Raw genomic sequence first — 27,940 nt, 5'->3', positions numbered from 1 at the left:
TACATATATATTTAAATATGACACTTTCCTCAACAGTGCCCCAAAATGGAGCCGATTATAACTACAATTCCTCCCCCAATAACAAGCCTCGTACGGCAGCTGTACAGGAGGATTAAAATTTAGGGGTTAATGAGGTCTCTGTCCTAGTAATCCTGACGGACAATGGCGGCGACTAGTGATGAGCGAATCGAGCTTCAGATGCTACATCCAAAGTCGCTTCGCTCAAAACTTAGGATTAAGGGCTCGTGCACACGAACATATTTTCTTTCCGTGTCCTTTCCATGTTTTTTTTTTGCGGACTGTATACTGAACTATTCATTTAAATGGGTCTGCAAAAAAAAACGGAAGTTACTCTGTGTGCATTATGTTTCTGTATGTCCTATTATTGTCCGCACTACGGACAAGGATAGGACTGTTCTATTAGGGGCCAGCTGTTCCGTTTTGCAAAATACGGAATGCACACGGATGTCATCCGTATTTCTTGCGGACCGCAAAATACATACAGTCGTGTGGATGAGCCCTAAAGCTCTACAGAGATCTGTCTCCTTACAGCGTTAAAAAGTATGGGCTCCGATGAGGCGAAGTCAGTTATTCGCAAAATCAGGCAAGACTTTGTTGAATAACTTTGGTCGTTGTCTTTTAAAGTGGAAAACTTGGAACCGAACTTGGCTTCGGTTACGACTAGGGACGAGCGAACTTCTGTTTTCAAGTTCGGCATACCAGGTTCGGGTTACCTAAGAATTCCATTATGGATTCTGCTACCACAGACAATATTTTACATTTAACTGACTTCGCCTCATCGGAGCCCATACATTTTAATGCTATAAGGAGACGGATCTCCGTGTCGAAGCTCTCTTTACTCATCACTAACAGTGACTGTACACATACCTCCACCTGATGTCAAGATCATGTGTGGGAGGAGTCAGGCTCCAGGCTGTGCCGCTAAAGGAGGTAAAGGACCTGTGATGATGTAATAACCATGTGAACATGTGTGAGAGGAGTCAGGGGATAACACGACCAGGTGCTGCTGTGCTGGTTGCCCTGACGTTTAGGGTCCATTCACACGTCCACAAAATGGGTCCGCATCCGTTCCGCAATTTCACGGAACGGGTGCGGACCCATTCATTTTCAATGCTGTCTGCATCCGTACTTCTGTTCCGCGGCCCCGCAAAAAAATAGGACATGTCCTAAGTGTGGCCAGAGACACGGACAAGAAAAGGCATTTCTATTATAGTGCCAGCCATGTGCGGTCCGCAAAATGCGGAACACACATGACCGGAGTCCGTGTTTTGCGGAATCCGCAATTTGTGGACCGCAAAACAGTTGTGGACGTGTGAATGGACCCTTATGTGTCGCATCAGGATGTAATTACAGTGTGTATGTAGCAGAGCTGTGCCTGTAGGATGTGCACAAAACAGTGCTGTGTGTATGTGTAATGTGCATGTAGCAGAGCAGGGTATAAATTGGACTTGTAACAGAACTGTGCAGGAAATACTGTGTAATCCTGTTATGTCATGTAGATGTAGAAGAGCTGTGTGTGCTCACTGAAGCTTTATCTGTGTGTGTAATTATATCCCTTCTTTTCCGTTACTATAGATAAGGTTATGTAAGCTGTATCTTATTTGCTACATTCTTGATAAGATACACTATAGAAAGTGAAAAGTACTGGGCCGATGTCTTAATAATTGAATTCAGGTGTTTCATTCAGTACTATTACCACAGGTGTATAACATCCAGCCCCCGCTATGTAGTCTTTCCATTACCACAGCCTCTAGAAATGCAGTCTACCATTACCACAGGTGTATAATATCCAGCCTCCAGCCATTCAGTCTGCCATTACCACAGGTGTATAACATCCAGCCTTTAGCCATGCAGCCTGTCATTACCACAGGTGTATAACATCCAGCCACAGCCATGCAGTCTGCCATACAGTGTATAACATCCAGTCAGCAGCCATGCAGTCTGCCATCACCACAGGTGTATAACATCCAGCCTCTAGCCATGCAGCCTGTCATTACCACAGGTGTATAACATCCAGTCCCCAGCCATGTAGTTTACCATTACCACAGGTGTATAACATCCAGCCTCTAGACTTAGTCACCTTTACAGACATTTGTGACAAAATGGCTCGTTCTAAAAAGCCTTCTGAATTCCAGCATGCTCCTGTAATAGGATGTCACTGCTGTCACAAGTCACTTCCTGACATGTCCTCCCTCCTAGATATTCTACCCTCACCTGAGTGTTATTATTTTAAAGTGGAAGGAACCACAGTAACTCAGCCAAGATATGGAGACCACGTAAAGTTACAGAGAGGGGTCACCAAGTGCTGAGAAGCCTAGTGCATAAAAGTCACCAACGCTCTGCTCACTCCATAACTGCAGAGTCCAGACCTTCCCTGGCATAAACATCAGCACAAAAACTGTGCCGGGAGCTTCATGACATGGGTTTTCTTGGCCGAGCAGCTGCATGCCAGCCTTACATCACCAAGCACAATGCCAAGTGTCAGATGTAGTGGTGTAAAGCATGTCGCCACTGGACTAAGCAGTGAAAAACATCTTCTGTGGAGCGATAAATCCTACTTCTCCATCTGGTGGTCTGATGGATGAGTCTGGGATTGGTGAATGCCAGAAGAGCATTACCTGCCTGACTGTATGGTGCCAGCTGTAGAGCTTGGTGGAGGAAAGATAATGCTATGGTGGTGTTTTTCAGGGGTTGGCTTTGGCTCCAGTGAAGGAAAATCCTAATGCTTCAGGAGAACAAGACATTTTGGACACTTGTGTGCATCCCATTAGGTGTGAACAGTTTGGAGAAGACCCTTTCCTTTTCCAGCATGACTGTGCCCCAGTGCACAAAGTAAGGTCCATAAAGACTTGGTTGGTGGAGTTTGTCGTGGAAGAACTTGATAAACCCTGGACCTCAACCCCATCCAACACCTTTGGGATGCACTAAAATGGAGATTGTGAGCCAACATCAGTGTCTGACCTCATAAGTGATCTTCTGGATGAACAGGCAAAATTTCCACACTTCAAAATCTCAGCTTTCCCTAAAGAGCAAAGTAGGGAAGGTAGAGGGCAATGTTGGGGTGACTCCATATTAATGCTTATGGATTTAGGCTGGGATGCCCTAAATGCTCCCATAAGTGTAATGTGTAGAGGTCGACACAAGAATCAAGAAGCTGTCTTCTACTCGATGGGCATCTGTAACAGAAGTGGCCATTCAGTGTATATTGACCAGACCTGACAACTTACCATCTGATGGGTACAGTATGGGGGACAGCTTGCTGCTGAATCCCAATCCTTTTGTCCTCAGGGAAGATTAGCTACGACCAGAGATGTCTGGCGGCTGCTTTCTCCCCTCTCCCCGTTGAGAACACATGCCTAATCGGCCAAGCTACGTCCAGATCACAGCGTCAGATTAGCTGTACCAAACACACAAACACCAGTAACAAACACCATGCTCCTCTGTCCATACTGGATCTTTAGTACAAAACCTGCGAAGCGCTTCTCCATCAATAACCCTTACCACCCTACAGTAATAGCGGAAAGAGGAAGATCGGACATATTTTTGACAGGTGGAGAAGGTTTCTCTCAGGCAGAAAAGACATTTCCTCTCACCGACTGTCTCTGTAAACCATAGTTTTCAATTTGTTTTATGAGTCAAACCAGGGCAAACTGGCCTCCTGCGTAGGACTCCACGGTTCAGTACAGCAGTGAAATAGGTGGAAGGGATGTATTTTCCTGGCTTTGCGTTTAGTTGCTTCTTAATAAGAGCCCATTCATTACACTTGTTCACACATGAGGGCGGTGCATCATCTTCGCTGCATTTTAGATGATAAAAATTTGTTTTATTTTTTTTAAACGTTAAATTTGATCAACCAATTGGTGTCAAATAACGCCTTGTGTTGAGCCACGTCCCCAGATCCACGCCGCCTTTTTACCCACGTAAACTTGCCTGGGGGGAAAGTTAGCGACCCTAACTGCAGTCTGGTCTGGGGTCCATACTTATTTTATTGTCTGAGGATAGGTCATCGACACACAATGACCACCAGCTCTGCCTCAACTTCATAGGTTCTGAAACACCATAATCATCTAAGAGGTTGTTTGTGAGGAGTTTTTTGACAGCTGAATTTTGCGCGTATTCTGTGCCAAAAATTATCGAGTACCTGTGTGGACACCACTTAAAGGGGCTATCTAGCCACTATAATGTCCCCCTAATGCCCAGACCCCACATGTAGATTATACTTATCCCTCTTCCCCCCCCCAAACCTTAAAAACAATGGGAAGCCGTCTCCGCAAGCCCGGAGGCGGGTTTGGCACAAGACACATGTAAAATTCGGTTGTCAAAAAACACTGTGTGAAACGACCCCTAAAGAAAAAAAGAAAGACAGGTCCAAACACAAGCAACTACAGTTTAAGAGCAAATATTTTTAATGATTGCGATCCAATAATATATATAAATGTGAAATATTCTATATACACAATGGATTTATAAGCTTGTTAGTGGATTCAGTTTTTTGGGAATTTTTTTATTGCTATTTATATACATTTTTTAATCATTATTTAGTGCTGTTAATTGATTTCCCTTTTGCTTATAGGACTTTACCTGGATCGGTCGTCATTTTTTTTCAATTTGTCAATAAAACAAATTTGAGATCTTCAGTGTTTAAGACGTGGTTTGTGGGTAAAACATTTCACACCTTCTGAACGTGGTATTTTTTTTTTTCGTTTTCGAGTTCTTCTATGTGCAGTTAGAGCAGATTTCTGGTTAGAACGCATTCAACATTTCGTAAATCAAAATAAATTCTCCTCTTTGTGACTCCTCTAACGCTTATGATTTGATTTTCCTGATTTCTCACATTCTCAGTATGAACATGGTTTCTCCTCTGTGTGGCTTTTTTGATGGTCAACAAGACTTGATTTCCGAGTGAAACATTTTTCACACTCTGAACATGAAAATGGCTTCACCCCTGTGTGAATTCTCTGATGTACAACAAGATCTGATTTCTGCTTAAAACATTTCCCACATTCTGTACATGAATATGGCTTCTCCCCCGTGTGAGTTTTTTGATGCTCAACAAGACTTAATTTCCGAGTAAAACGCTTCCGGCATTCTGGGCATGAAAATGGCTTCTCCCCTGTATGACTTCTCTGATGTGCCAGAAGATTTGATTTATTTGCAAATCGTTTCCCGCATTCTGGGCATGGAAATGGCTTCTCCCCTGTGTGAATTCTCTGATGTGTAGCAAGATCTGATTTCTGGTTAAAACGTTTCCCACATTCTGAACATAAATATGGCTTCAACCCTGTGTGAATTCTCTGATGTCTAATAAGATGTGATGTGTATGTAAAACGTCTCCCACATTCTAAGCATGAATACGGCTTCTCTCCTGTGTGAGCTTTTGGATGTTCAACGCCCATGCTGTGCTCTATGTTTTGTTTAACAGACTGTGATAAATCAAACGATAGGACCCACTTAAAGAGATCAGATGATAGGGCTTTGTTGTGAGGGGCTGAGGGTACATCTGGGATATTAGCATGCTCTTCATATGTGTCTTGTTCAACATGCTCATCTGCTTTAAAATCGGAAGATATCGGATGTTCCTCTGAGTTCTCCATACAGGCATCTGTTAAAAATAAAACTAATTTATCTTATTTTTCAATGATACGGTCATAAAATTATACTGATATATTAGCACATTTCTATATACAAATTCCATAATAATTGCAAGGCATGGAGCAGAATTTGGTTATCAGCTAAGAGCTTAAATGGCAAAACAGATCACAATCTAACAGTAGACCTCCAAACAAGAACCAGTAGATCATGATATTAGGTCAACAGGCTGCTCTCTTGTATTTTCTACTCTTGTCTTGAAGCCAGCATCTTCCTAGGATCATGTTTCAGGGTGTCCATCACCAACTCTTTTCCAGTGAAATGCTCAGTGAAGAATAAGAAAGGGACTTTGAGTCAGTATTATTAGGTGGTGTCTAGCTCACGTTCTCCCGGACAGAGCAGGGTAGAGAGGAGGAGCAGTGTGGTCATGTACGAAGAAACCACGACTTTGGAGCAAGTTTTAGATTGGCTTACAATATGCAGTTTTCTTTTCATGCAAATGTGAATCTGGCCACTAAATAATTGCTGATGCCACTAACATGGGGCAACTGGGGCATGGAAAGAATCTATACATGTACCCTCTTCAAATCATTGATAACTGCCCCTGGTTTACTGGTAGATCACCTAGCTCACGTTACATAAAAAGTATATTCCACACTAAAAAATGTGGGCCATTTCTTCACCAAGATATGATGCAAAAAGAGAAACTTATGAGGCAGGATTTCAATAACACATGGTCTATGGCAAATATAATTGCCCAATTTATGCATAAAATAATCATGTTTGCTCACGTCAGACATGATTATGTGCACTACTTTGCTTTCTGAAGTGTCAACAAGGGGAGTATTAGAAAAATGAGCATGAGATATTTTCGGTCCAGAGGCCCAGGAGATGGTGGGGGATAGCGCTGGATTCTTAATTACGAAAGAGGTGAGCAAAACAGACATGAGGAGGCACAACAAGATGTCACTGACCACTGGTGAAAGCTGCTTAGTGCTGGTGATTTCTCACTTGGGCATCATGATATCTTTATTAACAGTGGGGTGGGTTTTTTGGAGGCATCAGACTGGGGATAAAAACAAAGGGGGTCATTTACTAAGCTGAAATATGCCTAAATTAGGCGTATATCAGGCGCAGATGGTGGTGCATTGCACCACTATCTGCGACTTCTCCCCGCTCACGGCAGTTTTAAAATTGGGGAGAGGCCGGTAGGCCCGTCTCATTTGTCATTTTGTATGCCTGTTTTAGGCGTAGAAAATGGTCTAAATGTAAGACAGCTCGGAAGCTGTTTCACATTTACAACTGGCGCTTGATGCACCGAAGTTATGGAGAGGCCGGCGCCTCTTCATAACCTCTGCAGAACCACCGCCAGCTATGGGGCTTTTTTAAGACGTCTAAAATGCTGGTCTTAATAAATGTGCCCCAAATTCCTTTTTTTTTTCTTCTTAGGCTCTACCAAGTCTTTATGATGCTTCTTCCGGTTTTTGGACCAATAATTATTTTGGGGGGGTTAAGACTAAGGCACTCACTTTTTCTTAGCTAATGATTTTTCTAGCAAATCATCTAGGCCTGGCCCAAACGGGTACTAACTATGATAAGAAATAGCACAGAGCCTTTGGACTCTTATACCATTCCTTATAGCATTTCTATACCAAAACTTAAGCAAAAAAGCCAGAAACTACACTGGCACAAAGACGGACATAATCAGTAGAAGCAGCAGCACTTTGGAAGGAGATAGAAACTAACATTTGCTCTCTTGGAGTACCTTCTCCAAGAGAAGCTGACTAATCCACAGCTTATTAAAGGGGTTATCTGACTCTTTGTAACTGATGACCTATCTTTTGATCGATGGAGTCCGATATTCGCAATCCCTGCCGATCAGCTGTTTGAGAAAGCCCTGCAGCTACAGTGAGCGCAGTGGCTTTCTCGCTGCTTACCCTAGGCCAGTGAAATCATGACCAGCAGTCACATGGCCTAGGCGCAATTCAGCCCTATTTACTTGAGAGCTGGGGCTTTCTCAAACAGCTGATCGGCAGGGGTCCCAGGTGTCAGACCCCCACTGATCAGATGCTGATGACCTATAGGGTCATCAGTTATAGTGAGTCGGATAAACCCTTTAAGAGACTTTGGAACAAACATATTCTTGGAGGCTTAATGAGGGGGGAGGAGGCTGGGCCGATGTAAAGCCTGGAAAAACCCTTTAAGATGATGAGATAACATCCTCTCTTAGATATAACTAGAATTAACTTCAATAATGATTTTTTGAAAGGTAGCAATTGCTGTAGATATCTAATTTCTGCTAAACAGTACATTTATCATAGTAAGGTGGAATAAAAAATTATAAATATTAGTAGGTGACGCAAGGTCTACCTGGATAGTGGTTCATCTGGTTTGCCAAGTATGAAAGTCAGCGTCTCTATTTTAGAATCCGTGGGCAATGGATGATGTGAGTAGTAATCAGATTGTATTTGCAAAATCAGGGAACAGAATTTATAATCGATCAAGCAAAAGTTTAGGGCTGGCAGAGTTCATGCAATACAATAATCCAAGAAGGTCCAAAGCAAACAGCAGAAGTTCAAAGTCGGAGGCAATCCAAGAAATACAGATACTAACAAACCTATAGCTCTGGCAAGGATTTCCTTAACATGAAATTCAGAATCTGAACCAAAATAGAGCTCAATGTTTGGAACTAGGATAACAATCAATTGAACAGATCAGTACTTACTAACAGTAATTGCTGACAGCAGATGATGAATGAATAAATATTATTATTATAATAAAAAACACCAAGAGCTACATTTTAATATCCATAATTTAAATACACAGAATGTTTTGCCACTTATAACAGTGTCACATTTTGATCCAGAACACAGAGCTTAAAGCATACCTGAGTATTAAAAAAAAAAAAAAGTCTGCGTAACGGCTGTGCTTCTTTGTAGAATTATAACTGTGAAGGAACAGGCCATTTTGGGCTTTCCTAATTACTTTTTCAGCCCAATTATTCCCCTCTTCAGATGAACAGCTACATGCATTTCTCTCAGACGCAGGAGGCATCGTTCTTCTGCAGAATCTGCCAGCACTGTACTCCTGTAGTGTAATTTCCCTAACTTCCTACTGTTTGTTTTTAGCTCCAGAGCTCACAGAACAGATAAGGAGGGAGAAATCACACAGAAAAACAGAAGGCTCCTGTGACCTTCAGAAGCAGTTCTTTTATTAGGCTCAGAATCGTAGCTAGCTCTAACACGCCCCCACTTCCTCTCTAACGTCTTCTGTGTTTCTGTTATTAGGGATGGATCTTGCCTGACAACAGGTATTAGACTACAATTTAGCTGGAACTGAGACCCCTAGTGGCCATGACTTTACAGCTTTTTTTTAGGTGGAGGCCAGCATATTTTTTAAATCAAGAGATTTTAAAGTTTGCTATTTACACCATTCTCTAGTAAATTAAATGAATTTGTGTGAAAGTACAGTCACTCTTTAAAAAATTCAATTCAGCCAATAAATGATCTGCGAGTCTTCTCCGCTTTAATTAGCGGTTACTACTCACCTGGGCGGTTATCTGTAGGAATGTCCTCTATACTCTGCTCATCACCCCTCACATATGTCTCTGTAGCACATAACATGTTCAGAACTTCACCTGGATTCACAAGCTGTGAAAGAAATATTGTAAAAGTCTTAAGATGGTTAGAGAAGTCGTGTGGAATGTTTTATATGACCAGAAAAGATCCGTGATTAGAATGACGATGGAAATGACCTGAAAGCAGGATTTATCTGAACCCAATGTCTGCAGGTCTCCTGTATAAATTCAACCTGTTGGTTCCTTATTCCGACCAGCAGTCTCCATAACCAGAAAACTGTGAGAAGCTCCAGAAAACATGTAATGTCTATCTCCACCTTTCTCATTATACAAGGATAAAACACATAATACTGGCAGATGAGACAAGACTGAACACAAGATCTTCTCAGTCTTCTACAGATCATAGGAGACAATTCATGAGACCTTATCACCATCTACCTGATCATTCAGTGGGACATTGTGATGTTCTTCTGAACCCTCCTGTAGAAGAAGAGGACTGGGACATCTCTCCGGTGTTCTTCTCTCTTCCTTAACTGTAGGAAACACATCAAGTGACTGAATTCATTTCTTACATACAGATAATGAGAGGACGTGTGTATTTAGTCATGTCTATTACCTGGTGGTGTGAGGGGACGGTGATCCTCCATCATGAAGTCCTTGTACAGATCTTTGTGTCCTTCTAAATACTCCCACTCCTCCATGGAGAAATAGACTGTGACATCCTGACATCTTATAGGAACCTGACAACACAATGGCACAGTCATCACCCAGATCCCTTCATAGCGTTCCTGTATAATGTCCCAGCATTCCCAGCAGTGTCACCTCTCCAGTCAACAGCTCAATCATCTTGTTGATGAGTTCTAGAATCTTCTCTCTATTGGTTTCCTCATGTATCTGGGGGTGACGTGGAGGCCCCGTGATTGGGCTCAGGGTTCTTCCCCATCCTTCAGACACAGGGTCCTGACAGCGCTCACTAGAGGTCTTCTTCACTACTGTGTAGTCCTGGTTATGGAGAGACACAGTAATAAATATCACTCCATGCATCTCCAGAGTCCCTCACCTCTCCAGTCATGTCCATCTGTCAGTAACATAGATAAGATGATGTAATGTGACATCATCAGAATCTCTCACCTCTCCAGTAAGCCGGAAGAGGATCTCTAGGGTGAGATTTATTATACTCTCCGCCATCTTGTCTCTGTCGCTAGTCTTCCTTGACGGGTCAATCAGGAGAAGGATCTTATATAGAAGATGTCCACTGAGCGGATCCTATATTGTAGAACCTGAATGGAAAGAAGATGAGACTATGTAAAATCCTACAAAATCCCATGTAAAATACAATTACTGGAGATAATATGAGGAGACATCGGAGAGGATGATAAAGGGTAGATGTCATATTTTTTGCTTTTCTATATATTGGAAGCTGAGTTGAATATCTACTCAAGGCAGTTCCTTTATGTTTGAGGTCAACTCATGTTACATCTTTCCATGACTACTAAGGACCATCATTGGCCACAAAGATCTTGTGACTTATGAGGCAGAAATTAGTCTCCTATTCATCAGTTTTTTTATTCGCAACATCATTTGTATATTTTTTTTGTAAATTAATTTTGATGAGACCTTATTATCAATAATAAAAAAGTTGCAGTGAGTGTCCTAAATGGAAATCAGTTGAAAGAGACATTAAAATACAAATGACGGGCACAAAATTGTCATAAAAGGGGACACATAAAAGTGTTATTTAAAGAATAACCATATTTTTCGCCCTGTAAGACGCAGGTTTTAAAGGAGGACAATAAGAAAAAAATATTTTTCATTACACCTCAGGTCAGACCACCTCAATGTTAATCAGACCTCAGCTGACAGCCCCAATCAGACCCCCAATTTTAAGACCTCAGATCAGACTCCATTGCCTCTCATCAGCCCCCCATGCCTCTCAACACATAAAATAAAATAAAAACTATGACGCACGGCATGAGGTCACATAGCGGCCTCACTCTGTACGCAGCCACAGCACAGCCGACAGCCAAGGACCAGGAAGCGGTGAGTACAGAGCCTTCACTGTTTCCCGATCCTCCAGTACTAATGAGCGCTTCCATAATGGAAGTGCTCATTAGTATTCACCCCATAAGATGCAGGGACATTTTCCCCCCACTTTTGGGGGAAGAAAAATGCGTTTTATGGGGCAAAAAATATGGTAAATGAATTCGGGCCAGTGATCTCACACTGCTTGATGCCCTGCATTAGATACAGTTAAAGGGGTTGTCCGGGATTGGGGACATTGTTCTAATTGTACAACAGTAAAACAAATATTACACACATGACTATCCTACCTTTGCCACACATGTCTGATGCCCCGTTTTCATATTGCAAATTCTAAGCCGGAAGTGCCTATTTTCTCATAGTCAGTGACGTACCGGGTCCCTTTGCTGCAGAGCGAAGCCTCTTCTTCCGCTTCCCAGGGAGCCCGGTGACGTCACCAACAGCCTCTGTAATTATTCAGATCGCAGGGAGGGGCGGTAACTAGGCTGGAAGACATTGCGCTAAGCCACGCCCCTCCAGCCCGATGACGTCACCATCAGCCTCAGTAATTATGCAGATCGCAGGGAGGGGCGGTGACTAGGCTGTAAGACATCGCGCTAAGCCACGCCCCTCCGGTCCGGTGACGTCACCAGGCATGGCACTTTCTAATGAATGGAGGCAGAATATTAATGAGGGGGCGGAGTTACAGCGGAGATGATAGTTAGCTGTAACCACGTGATGCCGCGCTGCGCTGGAACCCACAGTGCAGTGCGGCAGGAAGTTAGGCAAAGATAAACATATATGTAAACAATGCGTGGGGGACCATCGGAGCCATGTAGAAGTGGCGAAAATACCTCAACACATATGGGGGGAACTTTAATCAACTGTTAATAGTGAGTACACTTTAAAAAAATATATATATTTGATCCCGGACAACCCCTTTAAGTTCAGCCTGGCCGAAACTGGTTCTTGGCATGAGAACTGGTATCAAATTGGGCAAACTGACATTTCTCACTGATTTCAATAAGTAACAGTTGTTTTTAAAGGATTAAATGAATTCAGGTCACTGATCTACATAAGATACAGAGGGCAACTGCCTGAATCGGATACAGTGGAGATTGGCCTGGCCTGATGTTTTAACGTGAATTTAATGAATTGAGAATAAATAGGCTTAAACAGGCTAAGTGCTAAAATATTTGCTAAGGGCTTGTTCACACGACCGTATGTCTTTTTCAGTGTTTTGCGGGCCGTTTTTCCCGGATCCGTTTTTCAGTTTTTTTTTCCGGTAGTGTTTCCAGTTCCATTCCGTTTTTTCGTATGGCATATACAGTAATTACATAGAAATTGGGCTGGGCATAACATTTTCAACAGATGGTTCCTCAAAAACGGAACGGATACGGAAGACATACAGAGTACATTCCATATGTGTTCCGTTTTTTTTGCGGACCCATTGACTTGAATGGAGCCACGGAACGTGATTTGCGGGCAATAATAGGTCATGTTCTATCTTTCAACGGAACGGAAAAATGGAAATATGGAAACGGAATGCATACTGAGTACATTCAGATTTTTTTGCGGAACCATTGAAATAAATGGTTCCGTATACGGACCGTATAAGGAACGCAAAAAACGGCCCGCATACGGAACGCAAAAAACGTTTGTGTGAACGAGCCCTAAGTGTGATTAAATATAAGGTCAAACAGACAAATCACATACAGAATAAATAATAATCAATTACCTGGTCTGCACAATACAATATGGGGGGGACTCTTGTCATGTCGTAGAACATGGCTGACAACCCATGGTGATAAAAGATAGAGATAGTGACCTACAACATTCTTTCTGGATGATGTTCCAATGGACTTCCAGTTATTTGTCTTTGTGCACAAAGGTTTATACCTTGCAATTCCTCCTCCTAAGGATGTCCAGTGTGCAGTATGCATGTCTCTGAGATAATCACCACTCAGGAATGCAGCCTCCTCAGCACAATGGGGGTTTGTATATGTTATCTAGCTATCCCTAAAGGGCCCCTTACACAGGCCGAGCACTGCACAGATTATCGCTAAGGAGCGTTTATTGTAACGCTCGTTAGCGATGATCGGGCGGTGGAAATGCCTTCCATTGGGTCATCCGATCGTTTGCGCGCAGGCAAAAATTCTGATTTACTGGCAGCAGATTGTGCTGTGTAAACACAATCTCCTGCCGGCATACAACCAGTCCTTATGGGGAAGAGCGATCACATTAGCGATCGCTCCTTCACATACTCTGGAGGAGATCACTGCATGTAATATCTTCCCGTGTAAAGGGACCTTAACTCACTACATTTCAAGGAATATCATTATAAAGAATATAGAAGGTGATATAATAATTAGAGGGGACAATCAGTACTTGGAGGGATTCTGTCACCAGGTTTCACCCCTGTCAGCTAAACATATGCTGATGTTCAGGGCCTCATCAGGATTCCTAATGTGGGCTTCTAAATGTGATCCGTAGCCTTATTTTGCTAAAAAACAGGTTTTACTAACCTGTCACTCAAAGAAATAAGGTGCCCAAGGGGATGTCAAGGGATGCAAGGTGCCGGCCGCACCCACCGCCGTTCGTGCCCAGCGCCGCCTTTCCAGACTTCTGCGCCGCCTCCTAATCCTCTGTGCCGCCTCTCGCTCTCCCTCCATCCCCCCTCCTCCTGCTGTAAGATATCGCGCGTGCGCACAGGGCTCTGAGTGCAGGTCATACCTGGGTTTAGCGAAGTGCTGGCGCATGCGCACTTCGCTTCAAGAAGCCACGCGCGAGATCTTACGGAGGGAGGAGGTGGGAGGGAGGGAGAGCGAGAGGCGGCACAGAGGATTAGGAGGCGGTGCAGAAGTCTGGAAAGGCGGCGCTGGGCACGAACGGCGGTGGGTGCGGCCGGCACCTTGCATCCCTTGACATCCCCTTGGGCACCTTATTTCTTTGACTGACAGGTTAGTAAAACCTGTTTTTTAGCAAAATAAGGCTTCGGATCACATTTAGAAGCCCACATTAGGAATCCTGATGAGGCCCTGAACATCAGCATATGTTTAGCAGACAGGGGTGAAACCTATTGACAGAATCCCTTTAAAGAGGTTGTCACATCTGAGACAATGGGGGCATATCGCTGGGATATGCCCCCCATTGCCTGATTGGCTGGGACCCACCCTCCATTTCTATGGAGCTGCCAAAAAATAGCCGAGCACTGGCTCGGCTATTTCTAGATTCTAGACTATAGAAGTGAATGGGAGCATTGGCCGTTCATGCGCGGTAGAGAGTCCTCCAGCCACCACTTTCCCCACTCTGTCCTAGTGATATGCCCCAATTGTCTCAGATGAGACAACCCCTTTAATTATGTAAAATACCTGTAACAAGAACTGGCACCCACTTTCCTGCCCGATTTATGCCCGTCATTTGAATTTTAAAACTGCTTTCACCTGATTTTTCCCCCGGGACGCTCACTGCAACTTTTTCATTACTGGTGATAAGGTCTTCTTAAAATTCATTAAATAAAAAACAAAAAATACAAATGACGTGAATAAGAAACTGAAGAATAAGAAACCGACTGCAGCCTCGTTGGTGACTTACCCGCCGACATCACTGATGCAACCGTTTAGTTGCAAGAAAAGTTAAACTGTAGAGAACCGTGAGGGCAGCGGCACTGGGTGGGTGGAGGGGAACCGAATACACATGAATGCACTTTCTCGCTTTCGTTTTCTAAAGGATCCCTGAAAAAAGGAAAGGATCAATCTAATTGGTTGCCATGGGTAACAAAGTCAGTTTTCCTTTACAACTGTTTTGACACATTTCCTCCAAAAAGTTAAAATTTTAAATACACAGAAAGTAGGCGCTGCATGACAGCGAACTAAAACCATAGTCCTGAATTCCGCTGCTGGCGATTTCAATGGAAATCAGAGCCACAAGTCCTGTCATCAGTTGCCTGGGAAAAGCAATAAGGGTGACTACATACATACCTTTACCTGCACAGCTGTACACCACATAGATGCTTCTTCTGTGATCACAGGACCTTTGATGATGTCATAGTCATGTGATCATGTGTGGGCAGAGTCAGGCTGTGCTACTGGAGGAGGTAAAGGACCTGTGATGATGTCATGACCATGTGACTATGTGTGGGAGGAGTCAGAGGATGCAGCACTGTGCTGAATGACCTGAAGCTTTAACTTGTATGTAGCGGAGCTGTCTCTGTGTGATGTGTATGTAGCGGAGCTGTCTCTGTGTGAATGTGATGTGTATGTAGCAGAGCTGTCTCTGTGTGATGTGTATGTAGCGGAGCTGTCTGTGTGTGATATGTATGTAGCAGAGCTGTCTCTGTGTGATGTGTATGTAGCGGAGCTGTCTCTGTGTGACGTGTATGTAGCAGAGCTGTCTCTGTGTGATGTGTATGTAGCGGAGCTGTCTCTGTGTGATGTGTATGTAGCAGAGCTGTCTCTGTGTGATGTGTATGTAGCGGAGCTGTCTCTGTGTGATGTGTATGTAGCGGAGCTGTCTCTGTGTGATGTGTATGTAGCGGAGCTGTCTCTGTGTGATGTGTATGTAGCAGAGCTGTCTCTGTGTGATGTGTATGTAGCGGAGCTGTCTCTGTGTGATGTGTATGTAGCGGAGCTGTCTCTGTGTGATGTGTATGTAGCGGAGCTGTCTCTGTGTGATGTGTATGTAGCGGAGCTGTCTCTGTGTGATGTGTATGTAGAGGAGCTGTCTCTGTGATGTGTATGTAGCAGAGCTGTCTCTGTGTGATGTGTATGTAGCGGAGCTGTCTCTGTGTGATGTGTATGTAGCGGAGCTGTCTCTGTGTGATGTGTATGTAGAGGAGCTGTCTCTGTGATGTGTATGTAGCAGAGCTGTCTCTGTGTGATGTGTATGTAGCGGAGCTGTCTCTGTGTGATGTGTATGTAGCGGAGCTGTCTCTGTGTGATGTGTATGTAGCAGAGCTGTCTCTGTGTGATGTGTATGTAGCAGAGCTGTCTCTGTGTGATGTGTATGTAGCAGAGCTGTCTGTGTGATGTGTATGTAGCGGAGCTGTCTCTGTGTGATGTGTATGTAGCGGAGCTGTCTCTGTGTGATGTGTATGTAGCAGAGCTGTCTCTGTGTGATGTGTATGTAGCGGAGCTGTCTCTGTGTGATGTGTATGTAGCAGAGCTGTCTCTGTGTGATGTGTATGTAGCAGAGCTGTCTCTGTATGATGTGTATGTAGCAGAGCTGTCTCTGTGTGATGTGTATGTAGCGGAGCTGTCTCTGTGTGATGTGTATGTAGAGGAGCTGTCTCTGTGTGATGTGTATGTAGCAGTGCTGTCTCTGTGTGATGTGTATGTAGCGGAGCTGTCTCTGTGTGATGTGTATGTAGCGGAGCTGTCTCTGTGTGATGTGTATGTAGCGGAGCTGTCTCTGTGTGATGTGTATGTAGCAGAGCTGTCTCTGTGTGATGTGTATGTAGCAGAGCTGTCTCTGTGTGATGTGTATGTAGTGGTGCTGTCTCTGTGTGATGTGTATGTAGCGGAGCTGTGTCTGTGTGATGTGTATGTAGCAGAGCTGTCTCTGTGTGATGTGTATGTAGCAGAGCTGTCTCTGTGTGATGTGTGTAGCCCTATTGGGGGGGTATGAGTAATATCCCTCCCACCACAGACTCTGGCGCTGACCTGTGTGTATAATGGGACCTATCGCTCTATCAGTGCCTCCACCCAGGTTAGAGCCTCTGTATTACAGGGTGGATCTCTTCCTGGGACTTACATATGAAGTATAGTTAGCAGCCTTAACCCCTTAAGGACGCAGGGCGTATCGGTACGCCCTATTTCCCGAGTCCTTAAGGACTCAGGGCGTACCGGTACGTCCTAACTTGAAATCGGCATTCCGGCGCCCCAGGGGTTAATCGGAACGGGATTTCGGCTGAAATCATTCAGCCGGCATCCCGTAACAATGCAGGGGGGGGGTCATTTGACCCCCCCGCATCGACGATCGCAGAAAACCGCAGGTCAATTCAGACCTGCGGTTTTCTGCGTTTCCGGTCCATTCGGGTGTCCTGTGACCCGATGAACCGGAAAAAGACTGCGATCGGTGGCGTAATTATACACCACCTATCGCAGTCCGAGGATTTGGAGAGGCGTTGCTGGCCCTGGTGCTGATGCCTGCTGTCCAGGGTGCTGATTGGTGCAGGGGAGAGAGGCGCGAGATTCAAACTTCCTGCGCTCCTCTCTCCCCTCCTCTTCCTGTCCAGCACCCTGACCGTGCAGCACCGTCCAGAACGAGCTCCTGTGTCCCCACAATCGGCATCCATCACCCTCCTGCACCCATCGCCACCCAGGTAGGTTAGGGTCAGTGAGGGAGAGGCACCGTTAGGCAGGGAAAGAAGGGAAAAGTTAGTTAGAAAAAAAAAAAAAACTTTTATTTCCAAACTTTCTTTGATCCATCCATCAGACCCCAGATCCCCCCCTCCGACTCTGAGAGCCCCAGTGAGGATGAGGATGACCCCACGTTCCTTTTATCATCCGCATCCTCCTCATCATCATCTGATGACGATGAGCCACCAAGGCGGCAGAGACGCCGCCAGGCGGAGCCAGGGGCCCCACATGCTAGGGATCCTGTGGCCCACCCTAGTACGAGCCGCCCTGGGGTTCGTACTGGTTTCCCGGCCCACCAAATAAGTCCACCGGAGCCCCCTGCCGATGAACTTAGCTGGTGTCCCCCAGTGGACTTTGAGCCTGAGATTCCAGATTTTGCTGGCAATCCTGGAATCCAGATTCCCACAGTGGGGTTTACTGAAATTGACTATTTTAGTTTTTTTTTCAGTAACCCACTGGTGAATCTGATGGTGGAGCAGACGAATCTGTACGCCCAACAGTTCGTCGCTCAAAACCTGGGCTCATTTTTGGCTAGACCCGGTGGCTGGACGCCGGTCAGTGCAGCCGAGATAAGGACATTTTGGGGCCTCGTGCTGCATATGGGTCTAGTCCAAAAACCCAGTGTCAGGCAATACTGGAGTGGGGACTTCCTATACCAGACCCCACTGTACAGTATGGCCATGACACGTCCCCGGTTTGAGGCCATCCGGAAATGTCTGCATTATTCCGATAATGCAGCATGTCCACCCCGAGGTGATCCTGCCTATGACCGGCTGTATAAGATACGGCCGGTCATCGATCACTTTGGGGCCACATTTCAGCAGGACTACGTACCTGGAAGGGAGGTCGCGGTTGATGAGTCTCTCGTTGCGTTCAAGGGGAGACTCAGTTTCCGCCAATATATTGCCACAAAGCGGGCGAGGTATGGCGTGAAGCTATACAAAATTTGTGAGAGTACCTCAGGGTACACTTACAAATTTCGTGTGTACGAGCGGCGAGATTCCCGGATTCAACCCCCAGAATGTCCCCCCACTCTGGGTGTTACCGGGAAACTCGTGTGGGACCTTATGCACCCACTGCTAGATAAGGGTTACCACTTGTACGTGGACAACTTTTATACCAGCATTCCCTTGTTCAGGTCCCTTGCCGCCAGATCCACGTTCGCTTGTGGGACCGTGCGGAAAAATCAACGCGGCCTCCCTGCCTACCCCCTCCAGGTACCTATCCCCAGGGGTGAGACCCGTGCACTTACCAGTGGAAACCTGTTGCTGGTCAGGTATAAGGACAAGAGGGATGTCCTTGTACTGTCCACAATCCACGGTAACAGCATCACCCCTGTCCCTGTGCGAGGAACCGCGGCAACGGTCCTCAAGCCCGATTGTATCGTCGCCTACAATCGGTATATGGGAGGAGTTGATCTCTCTGATCAAGTCCTCAAGCCATATAATGCCATGCGCAAAACCCGGGCATGGTACAAAAAAGTTGCGGTCTACTTGGTACAGGTTGCCATGTACAACTCTTTTGTACTATCCCGAAGCGCTGGCAGCACAGGGACATTCCTCCAGTTCTATGAGGCAGTCCTCATGGCCCTGATCTTTTCGGACCGGGAAAGAGCAGGCCGGAGTACCTCGGGAACTGGAGGCGCCCGGATTGTCCCTGGCCAACACTTTCTAGGTGTGGTACCCCATACTGGAAAGAAGGGACGAACCCAAAAAAAGTGCAGAGTGTGTCACAGGAGGGGGATACGGAAGGACACCACCACTCAATGTGACACGTGCCCCGATCATCCGGGCCTCTGCATTATTGGTTGCTTCAGGGAGTACCACACTTCCATGGAGTACTAAATTTTTATAATCCCCAACAGTCCACTAGAGAACATAAAAAACTATGGCTCTCAGACTTTGGAGACACGGAAACATTTTTTTTTCCCCAAAAAAATATTAGTTTTAGAGCAGGCATCCTCAAACTGCGGCCCTCCAGATGTTGTAAAACTATAACTCCCAGCATGCCCAGACAACCTACAGCCATCAGCAGGGCATGGTGGGAATTGTAGTTTTACAACATCTGGAGGGCCGCAGTTTTTAGGATGCCTGCTTAGTGTCTCCAAAGTCTGAGAACCATACATATTGGGCATCGTCGCGTGCGTAAAAGTCGTCGCTATAAAAATAACTTTTGCCCAAACGCCTCGGATGAACGGTGTTAAAAATATAAAATAAAAACGGTGCCAAAACACCCATTTTTGGGCAAAATTTCCATTTGAATCCTTTTTGCTGGTAATAAAGCAAGGGTTAACCGCCAAACAAAACTCAATATTTATGGCCCTGATTCTGTAGTTTGCAGAAACACCCCATATGTGGTCATAAATGGCTATATAGCCACACGGCAGGGCATAGAACGAAGGGAACTCCATACGGTTTCTGGAAGGCAGATTTTGATGGACAGTTTTTTTTTTGACACCATGTCCCATTAGAAGCCCCCCCTGATGTAGCCTAGACTAGAAACTCCAAAAAAGTGACCCCATCTAAGAAACTACACCCCTCAAGGTATTCAAAAGTTACTTTACAAACTATGTTAACCCTTTAGGTGTTCCACAAAACTAAATAGCGAATGTAGAAACAATTTTAGATTTTTTTTTTTGTTACATTGCCTCAAAAAAGAGTAATATAGAGCAACCAAAAATCATATTTACCCCTAAAATAGTCCCAAAACAACAACCACCTTATCCCGTAGTTTCCTAGATGGGGTCACTTTTGTGGAGTTTCTACTCTAGGGGTGCATCAGGGGGCTTGAAAGGGTACATGGTGTAAATAAACCAGTCCAGCAAAATCTGCCTTCCAAAAACCATATGACGTTCCCCTTCTTCTATGTCCTGCCGTTTAGCCAAATAGTAGTTTACGACCACATTTGGGGTGTTTCTGCAAACTACAGAATCGGGGCAACCCATTTTGAGTTTTGTTTGGCAGTTAACCCTTGTTTTACTCCTGGAAAAAATTGATTATATTGGAAAATTTTCCAAAAAATAGAAATTTCAAAATTGTTTCTCCATCTGCCAGCAACTCTTGTGGAACACCTAAAGGGTTAACAAAGTTTGTAAACCCAGTTTTGAATACCTTGAGGGGTGTACTTTCTTAGATGGAGTCACTTTTTTGAAATTTCTATTCTAGGGGTGCAACAGGGGGCTTCAAATGGGACATGGTATAAACAAAACCAGTCCTGCAAAATCTGCCTTCCAAAACCCATATGGTGTTCCCCTCCTTCTATGTGCTCCCGTTCGGCCAAACAGTAGTTTACGACCACATATGGGGTGTTTCTGCAAACTACAGAATCGGGGCAACCCATTTTGAGTTTTGTTTGGCAGTTAACCCTTGTTTTACTCCTGGAAAAAATTGATTATATTGGAAAATTTTCCAAAAAATAGAAATTTCAAAATTGTTTCTCCATCTGCCATCAACTCTTGTGGAACACCTAAAGGGTTAACAAAGTTTGTAAACCCAGTTTTGAATACCTTGAGGGGTGTACTTTCTTAGATGGAGTCACTTTTTTGAAATTTCTATTCTAGGGGTGCAACGGGGGGCTTCAAATGGGACATGGTATAAACAAAACCAGTCCTGCCAAATCTGCCTTCCAAAACCCATATGGCGTTCCCCTCCTTCTATGTGCTACCGTTTGGCCAAACAGTAGTTTACGACCACATATGGGATGTTTCTGCAAACTACAGAATCAGGGCAACCCATTTTGAGTTTTGTTAGGCAGTTAACCCTTGTTTTACTACTGGAAAAAATTGATTATATTGGAAAATTTTCCATAAAATATAAATTTCTAAATTGTTTCTCCATCTGCCATTAACTCTTGTGGAAGACCTAAAGGGTTAATAAAGTTTGAAAAAACAGTTTTGAATACCTTGAGGGCTGTAGTTTCTAGAATGTTTTTGGGAGGTTTCTATTATCTAAGCCTCACAATATGACTTCAAACCTGAACTGGTCCTTAAAAAGTGGGATTTTGAAGATTTCAGAAAATTTCAAAATTTGCTTCTAAACTTCTAAGCATTGTAACATCCCCAAAAAATAAAATATCATTCCCAAAATGCTACAAACATGAAGTAGACATATGGGGAATGTAAAGTCATCACAATTTTTGGGGGTATTACTATGTATTACAGAGGTAGAGAAACTGAAACTTTGAAATTTGCTAATTTTTCAAAATTTTCGGTAAAAATTTTATTTTTTTATGCAAAAAAATTAACTTTTTTGACCCAATTTTAGCAGTGTCATGAAGTACAATATGTGACGAAAAAACAATCTCAGAACGGCCTTGGTAAGTCAAAGCGTTTTAAAGTTATCAGCACTTAAAGTGACAGTGGTCAGATTTTCAAAAAATGGCCAAGTCCTTAAGGTGAAATAGGGCCGAGTCCTTAAGGGGTTAACAAGGATTACTGTACTAATCTCACAGGCTGAAGAATACATATAGATACCACATAAGGTTATAACAGTAACTTTATAAGGGTAAGAATGATAATAGTACATACATGCAGTGTACTGAAAATGCAGCAGTATTGCAATAACCAGAGATCCTGCAACAATCTTAAGTTATATACCCGGGTATATATATATAAAGAGTCCTGTGCACGATACCTCCAGACAACAGAAGAGATGGTCCAGGTGCAGGGGCCCCTATGGATGACTATAGATCCAGGACTCTTTCAGATGACAGACGATCAGAAGAAGACGCTGACGATGATGAAAGGAATTTCTTCCAGGCAGCAACCAGGGCAGCAGCACCAGTACCTGACTACCCTAACACTGAGTCCTTAAAGGGAATCTGTCACCTAGTTTAAGCATATTAAGCTGTTACCATTGCAATGTTCAATAAACTACCTTCTTTCCAGCAAGGGTCTTCTTTCTTTTATTCATGTTGTCATTTAGATAAAAAAGCGATTGTTCATTTATGCTAATGAACCTTCAAGGTGCCCAGAGGGGCGCTATTCCTCTCCTCTAGAGCACAGTAACGCCCCCCTGCAGTGCCCAGCCGGCCTTAATTTCAAGCCCAGCGCGCCTCCTCATAAATAAATTTCCTCCCACAGCCGAGCTGAAATGGTGCCGCCCCCTCCGCTACGTCATGTCATTTATTCAACATAGTCTTGGAAACCACAGGCGAGTCTAGAGTCCCCCTCGGTCAGGAGGGGAACATGGAGACAAAAGAAGGGGTATGGGGGGCGCACAATAGGGTAGTATGTTCAATACAAACTTAATTGTAAAACAAGTTAAAGGTGCTCACCTTTTTAGGTTGTGCAAGAATAGACACAACTCTATTGTAGATATGTAAAATAAGTCAGAGAGATTTTTCGGATCCGTGGATGCAGCCGCAGAAGAGGTATCTTTGGGATCGGAGGCCTAATCCCCCAAAGGATGCTTGTAGAGAAGAGGGTTTTATGGTCAGGCGCAAAACACATAGGATCCAAAACGTCTCTTGTAGGTGAATCTTTTTTAATGCATAAATAAAATAGAACAACGCGTTTCGGGGCTCAAAGTGTCCCCTTCATCAGGTCAACAGTAGTCACCTATTCAACATAGCCAGCCTCAATAATGTCACTGAGCATGCGGCGAGAGCGCTGTTGCCTCAGGAGCCGTAGGATCGGACAGGCGCAGGCAGTCGGCGATACTGCGGCTGCGCGACATTTCATGCGCAAGAAGGATGAAGCAAGGTTTGTATGTTGAATAAATGACATGACGTAGCGGAGGGGGCGGAGCGGTTCAGCTCGGATGTGGGAGGAAATTTATTTATGAGGAGGCGCGCTGGGCTTGAAATTAAGGCCGGCTGGGCACTGCAGGGGGGCGTTACTGGGCTCTAGAGGAGAGGAATAGCGCCCCTCTGGGCACCTTGAAGGTTCATTAGCATAAATGAACAATCGCTTTTTTATCTAAATGACAACATGAATAAAAGAAAGAAGACCCTTGCTGGAAAGAAGGTAGTTTATTGAACATTGCAATGGTAACAGCTTAATATGCTCAAACTAGGTGACAGATTCCCTTTAACCTGCCAACTAATCTACCAGTGCAACCAGGCTTCTAACTATCTAGTTGGCCATCGGAAGCCTAACCTCTCACTACCCTGAACTATATACTGATCCCTAACTACTATTACTAGCTAGATTCTGTGAATATTTAAGTAACACAGAGAAAAACTACCGGCTCTGTGTGAGGGAGATAAAGAGGAGCAGATGGCAATCTATTCTTATACACTCCAGCCTCACTAGCTGATCTTAAGGCTATAGATACTTATGGTTCAATCAATTTTTATTGTTTTCAAGGTATGGTAATAATTACCAAATATCGTAAGAGGTAATTGTGGAAAACACAAATGCAGCATAACAAAAGAAACAAGATACATAGGACATCATCTAGTATCCGTATATGAGACATCTGAAAATATAATTATAATAAGGAGAACTAAAAAGAGAGAAGTAAGAAATCAGAAAGAACAGAGGGGGAGACCAGACTGAGACACTAGGTAAGAAACAGGGGTACGGGGAGACAAGATACGCCATATCAAAGATGATGACGTCTAAGAAGCCCAAAGGATCTGGAGAGAGAGCCGTCTCTTAACCAAGCTGCCATGTAGACCAGGTTCGAGAGTCTGGATTCAGTACTTAACTCCTCCAAGCGTGCCAGGGCATCCAGGGCAGTTGCCCAGGTAATCCTCTGCAAGCTCTCTTACGACCTCCACCCACGAGGAATAATCTGCCTCATGGCAAGTATAAAAAATCTTAGGGTACCTTTCTTAACATGTTTTATTCGCCCAGGGAAAACGGAAAGCAATGCTATTAAAGGAGAAGACGATATATTAGTCCGGTAAAGATGGTTATAAAGAGAGAAAACATCTTTCCAAAGAGGAGCCACTCTAGGACAATCCCACCATATATGTGCCATCGTGCCCACATCCCCCTGGCATCGCCAGCAAGGTATTCGGTGCTGATGGGTAGAATTTATGTAGTTTTACCGGAGTCCTATACCACCTGGTCCAAATTTTGTAATTAAGCTCTTGGAGGCCAATGGATATGGAGGACTTATGTGTGAATAATAAAGATATTTTCCATTGATCTGGGGAAATAGTAACTCCCAACTCTTCCTCCCAAGCCCTAGCCAATTTTAGTCCATGGGGGTGTATCCCATGTTCCCTTTTCTCAATCTCTCCATCATTGATCATGCTATACATCAAGGAGACCGCATGACCTGGGGCCGACGCAGAGACACACAATTTCTCAAATGGGGTAAATCGCGTGTTAGAGTGAGACCCAGGTGTCAAGTACCGTAAGAAATGTTGTAGTTGAAAATAAAGAAACCATCTACCTGGCGTGTTTGGAAGGAGATGAGACAAATCATTTAGGGGGAGCAAGCCCTTGTCATTGTAAAGATCTTTGACAGTAATCGAGTGTGTAGCTGAGGTTATGAAACCCGGCTGGTTCATAAGGGAGTCAGGAAGATCCGGATGCCCATTCAATACCGTGAGAGGTCCCGGCATTGTGACCAATTTTAACTTGGGTGCAAATATATCCCATAGTGCGGCTAAGGAAGACAGCAATGGAGATAAATGTAAGTATGGGATCTGGTTACGTGAATCTGCCAGAAGCCGAAAGATTCCGGGCACTAAGTGAGGAGACACATCTCTTTCAATTTCCACCCAAAGCTTTGAAGTAGAACTATGAACCAGGTCAAGGACACAATTTGTGATAGATGCCCTGTAATAAGTGAGAAAATTTGGTAGGCCTGCTCCCCCCGAAGACCTGGAGCGTGTCAACAGATCATAACTAAGTCTTGGTCTAGTGCCCCTCCAAACAAATTGTGTGGCAATTCTCCTAAGGCGGGTAAAAAATGAGACTGGAATCTGGCACGGAATTGTTTGAAATAAATACAAGATTCTAGGGAGAATATCCATTTTTAGGGTATTGATTCTACCAAACCAGGAGATTTGTAGACTCCCATCTACGGAGGCTGGATTCAATAGTTTTGATCAATGGAGGGAAATTGAATTGAAAGACGTGCTCAGTATTGGCAGATAAATTAATTCCCAAGTATTTAACGTATTGTGAGGCCCAACTGAACAGAAAGGAATCCTTTAAATAAGTAGTTAATCTGTTGGGAAGGGTAATGTTTAGGATTTCCGATTTATGGGTGTTCACCTTGAAATTACTGAGACGGCCAAATATCTTGAACTCGGTCAATACTGAAGGGAAACCGACTCTGGGAGGTTAAATATATAAGAAGATCATCGGCAAACAGGGACAATTTATGTTCAGTTTTACCTAAGATCATACCTTGGATGGATTGATTGGCTCGCTGTCATGCCCCACTCTGACGATGTGCGGAGGTCTGCCAGGATTGCAGCACGAGTCTAGTATTTGTTTTGGAGCCGTGCTGGATCCGCCCCTCATCAGGTGCACTGGGTGGAGTCATTAGTTTAAATAGCTCCTCAGCCCAGTGCCCTGAGCGGATTATACTGTTCATTATTGTCTGGGAAGTTTGGAAGGAAGGTTGGCTGTTTGTTCCTGCTCTCAGCAGATAAGTGTCTTTTCTTGTTTGGTTGTTTATGTCATCTTACCCATCCAGGTTCTGTGCGAGCTGGCTGCTCCTTTCTCCCCACTTCACCATCTCAGGGAGTTCAGGGTTCTGTTAGTATAGGCTGGTGGACACAGCAAATCTACCATCAAGGTTTGTCTGTGGGCTGAGCATTGCAGGGAAAGAGGTCAGGGATAAATTAGGAGGTGACCCTTCCCCTGTCTCTCGTCCAGAGCCTGGTTGGTGTGTTATCTGTTTAACTGTGCACGTCCGCCATGACACTCGCAGAGCATTCGCCAAGGATTCCATGACTAGAATATACAAAAATGGCGATAGGGAGCATCCCTGACGTGTGCCGTTGCGAATAGGGAAGGGAGTAGACAGGATGCCATTGACACGGACCTTCGCCGATGGAGTGGAATACAGTGCCATAATTCTTTGGATCATTTTGGTTCCCAAACCTAAATGTATCAATGTAGCTTTAAGGAATTGCCAGTTAACCCTATCAAAGGCCTTCTCTGCGTCCACAGAGAGAAGACACAGAGCGGTCTTCGACACACATGCCCTGGCAATCAAAACTATGGATTTTAGAGTATTGTCGCAGGCTTCCCTACCAGGGACAAAACCCACTTGGTCTCTATGGACACAGCCCGGGATATGGGGGTGGAGCCTAAGGGCTAAAAACTTTTGTGAAAATTTTCAGGTCCACATTCAACAGGGAAATGGGCCTATAATTAGCACACAGAGAGGTATCTTTGCCCGGTTTAGGAATTACCATGATGTCGGCTTGTAAGGCCTGATATGGGAAGGGACAATCCTCCGCAATTGCATTGAATGCCCTCGAGACAACTGGAGCAAGATCCTCTCCAAAGATGTTATAAAAACGGGAGGTTAGGCCATCCGGGCCGGGGCTTATTCCATTTTTAAGTTCTCTAACTATAGCCAAGAACTCAGGAGATGTGAAATCGGATTCCATGTCGCTGGAGACAGTGGCCAATAATTGTTTGGGCCCATATTGCGATACATAATCTCGTATATCAGTAGCTAAACCGGAGGAATCGGGAGAAGGGGTCTGATTTAAGTTATATAAACCCGAGTAGTAGGACTGAAACTCCTACGCGATCTCAGAGGGGGTATGAGCTATACCTCTAGACGACGTGTTCAACGCCCTTGCTAACCACTTCCTGCATTTATCCCCATACTCATAAAAGCCCTGCCTAATTTTGTCCCTAATGCAGAGAGACTGCTGGTCTAGTATCTGGAGGATCTGTTGACGTATCAGGGAGATCTCTGATTTTAGCTGGTCAGACAGGGAGGCCTTATTTAAAGCATATTTCTGATTAAGGTCATTGAAAAGTACGGAAAGCTTGTGGGTGCGCTCTTTCTTTAGTCTAGCTCCATAAGATATAAAGACGCCCCGTAGTACGCACTTGAGGGCCTCCCATTGTACGGGTGCAGCTGTCTGATCCGATGCGTGTATGGCAACGAAATTGGAAATAGCAGATCGAATCGCAGTGGCACACACCTGGTCTTTTAATAGATTATCATTCAACCTCATGTGTATGGGCGAGCAACTCTAGGCTTTGGGGACAGGAGACCATAAACGGGGGCGTGATCTGACTACACCGACATGTCAATAGAACAACGCGCATGTAGGTCCAGTAGTGCTTGAGAAATAAAAAGATAGTCTAATCTCTCATAACTATTATGGGCTAGAGAATGAAAGCTATAATCCTTGACACTTAGGTGTAGAATGTGACAAAGATCAACTAATCTAAGTGAGGAGAGGGCGGACTTAAACAGTCGCAATGCTGATGGAGAGA

At 44.4% G+C, this 27,940-nt stretch overlaps 4 protein-coding genes across 6 annotated transcripts in view; 2 read left to right on the top strand and 2 right to left on the bottom strand.

Annotated features, from left to right (window-relative positions):
- The window catches only part of LOC121004478 (oocyte zinc finger protein XlCOF7.1-like), a 1,216,478-nt gene that overhangs the window by 551,091 nt on the left and 637,447 nt on the right, over positions 1 to 27,940 (bottom strand). The gene's annotated exons all lie outside the window — the stretch shown is intronic.
- The window catches only part of LOC121004516 (zinc finger protein 300-like), a 734,886-nt gene that overhangs the window by 383,784 nt on the left and 323,162 nt on the right, over positions 1 to 27,940 (top strand). The window lies entirely within an intron of this gene.
- LOC121004488 (zinc finger protein OZF-like) overlaps positions 1 to 27,940 on the top strand; it is a 555,846-nt gene that overhangs the window by 348,910 nt on the left and 178,996 nt on the right. The gene's annotated exons all lie outside the window — the stretch shown is intronic.
- Positions 4,465 to 8,538, bottom strand: LOC121004515 (gastrula zinc finger protein XlCGF49.1-like). Its single transcript, XM_040436783.1, has 2 exons — positions 8,498 to 8,538; positions 4,465 to 5,623 (listed from the first exon to the last, which is right to left on the bottom strand). The coding sequence occupies exon 2, from the start codon at positions 5,613 to 5,615 to the stop codon at positions 4,860 to 4,862; it is 756 nt and encodes a 251-aa protein (XP_040292717.1). The 5' UTR covers positions 5,616 to 5,623; positions 8,498 to 8,538; the 3' UTR covers positions 4,465 to 4,859.

This window comes from Bufo bufo, chromosome 6 (genome assembly GCF_905171765.1).
Source record: "Bufo bufo chromosome 6, aBufBuf1.1, whole genome shotgun sequence".
NCBI lineage: Eukaryota > Metazoa > Chordata > Amphibia > Anura > Bufonidae > Bufo > Bufo bufo.
This window is presented reverse-complemented; position numbering and strand designations above follow the sequence as displayed.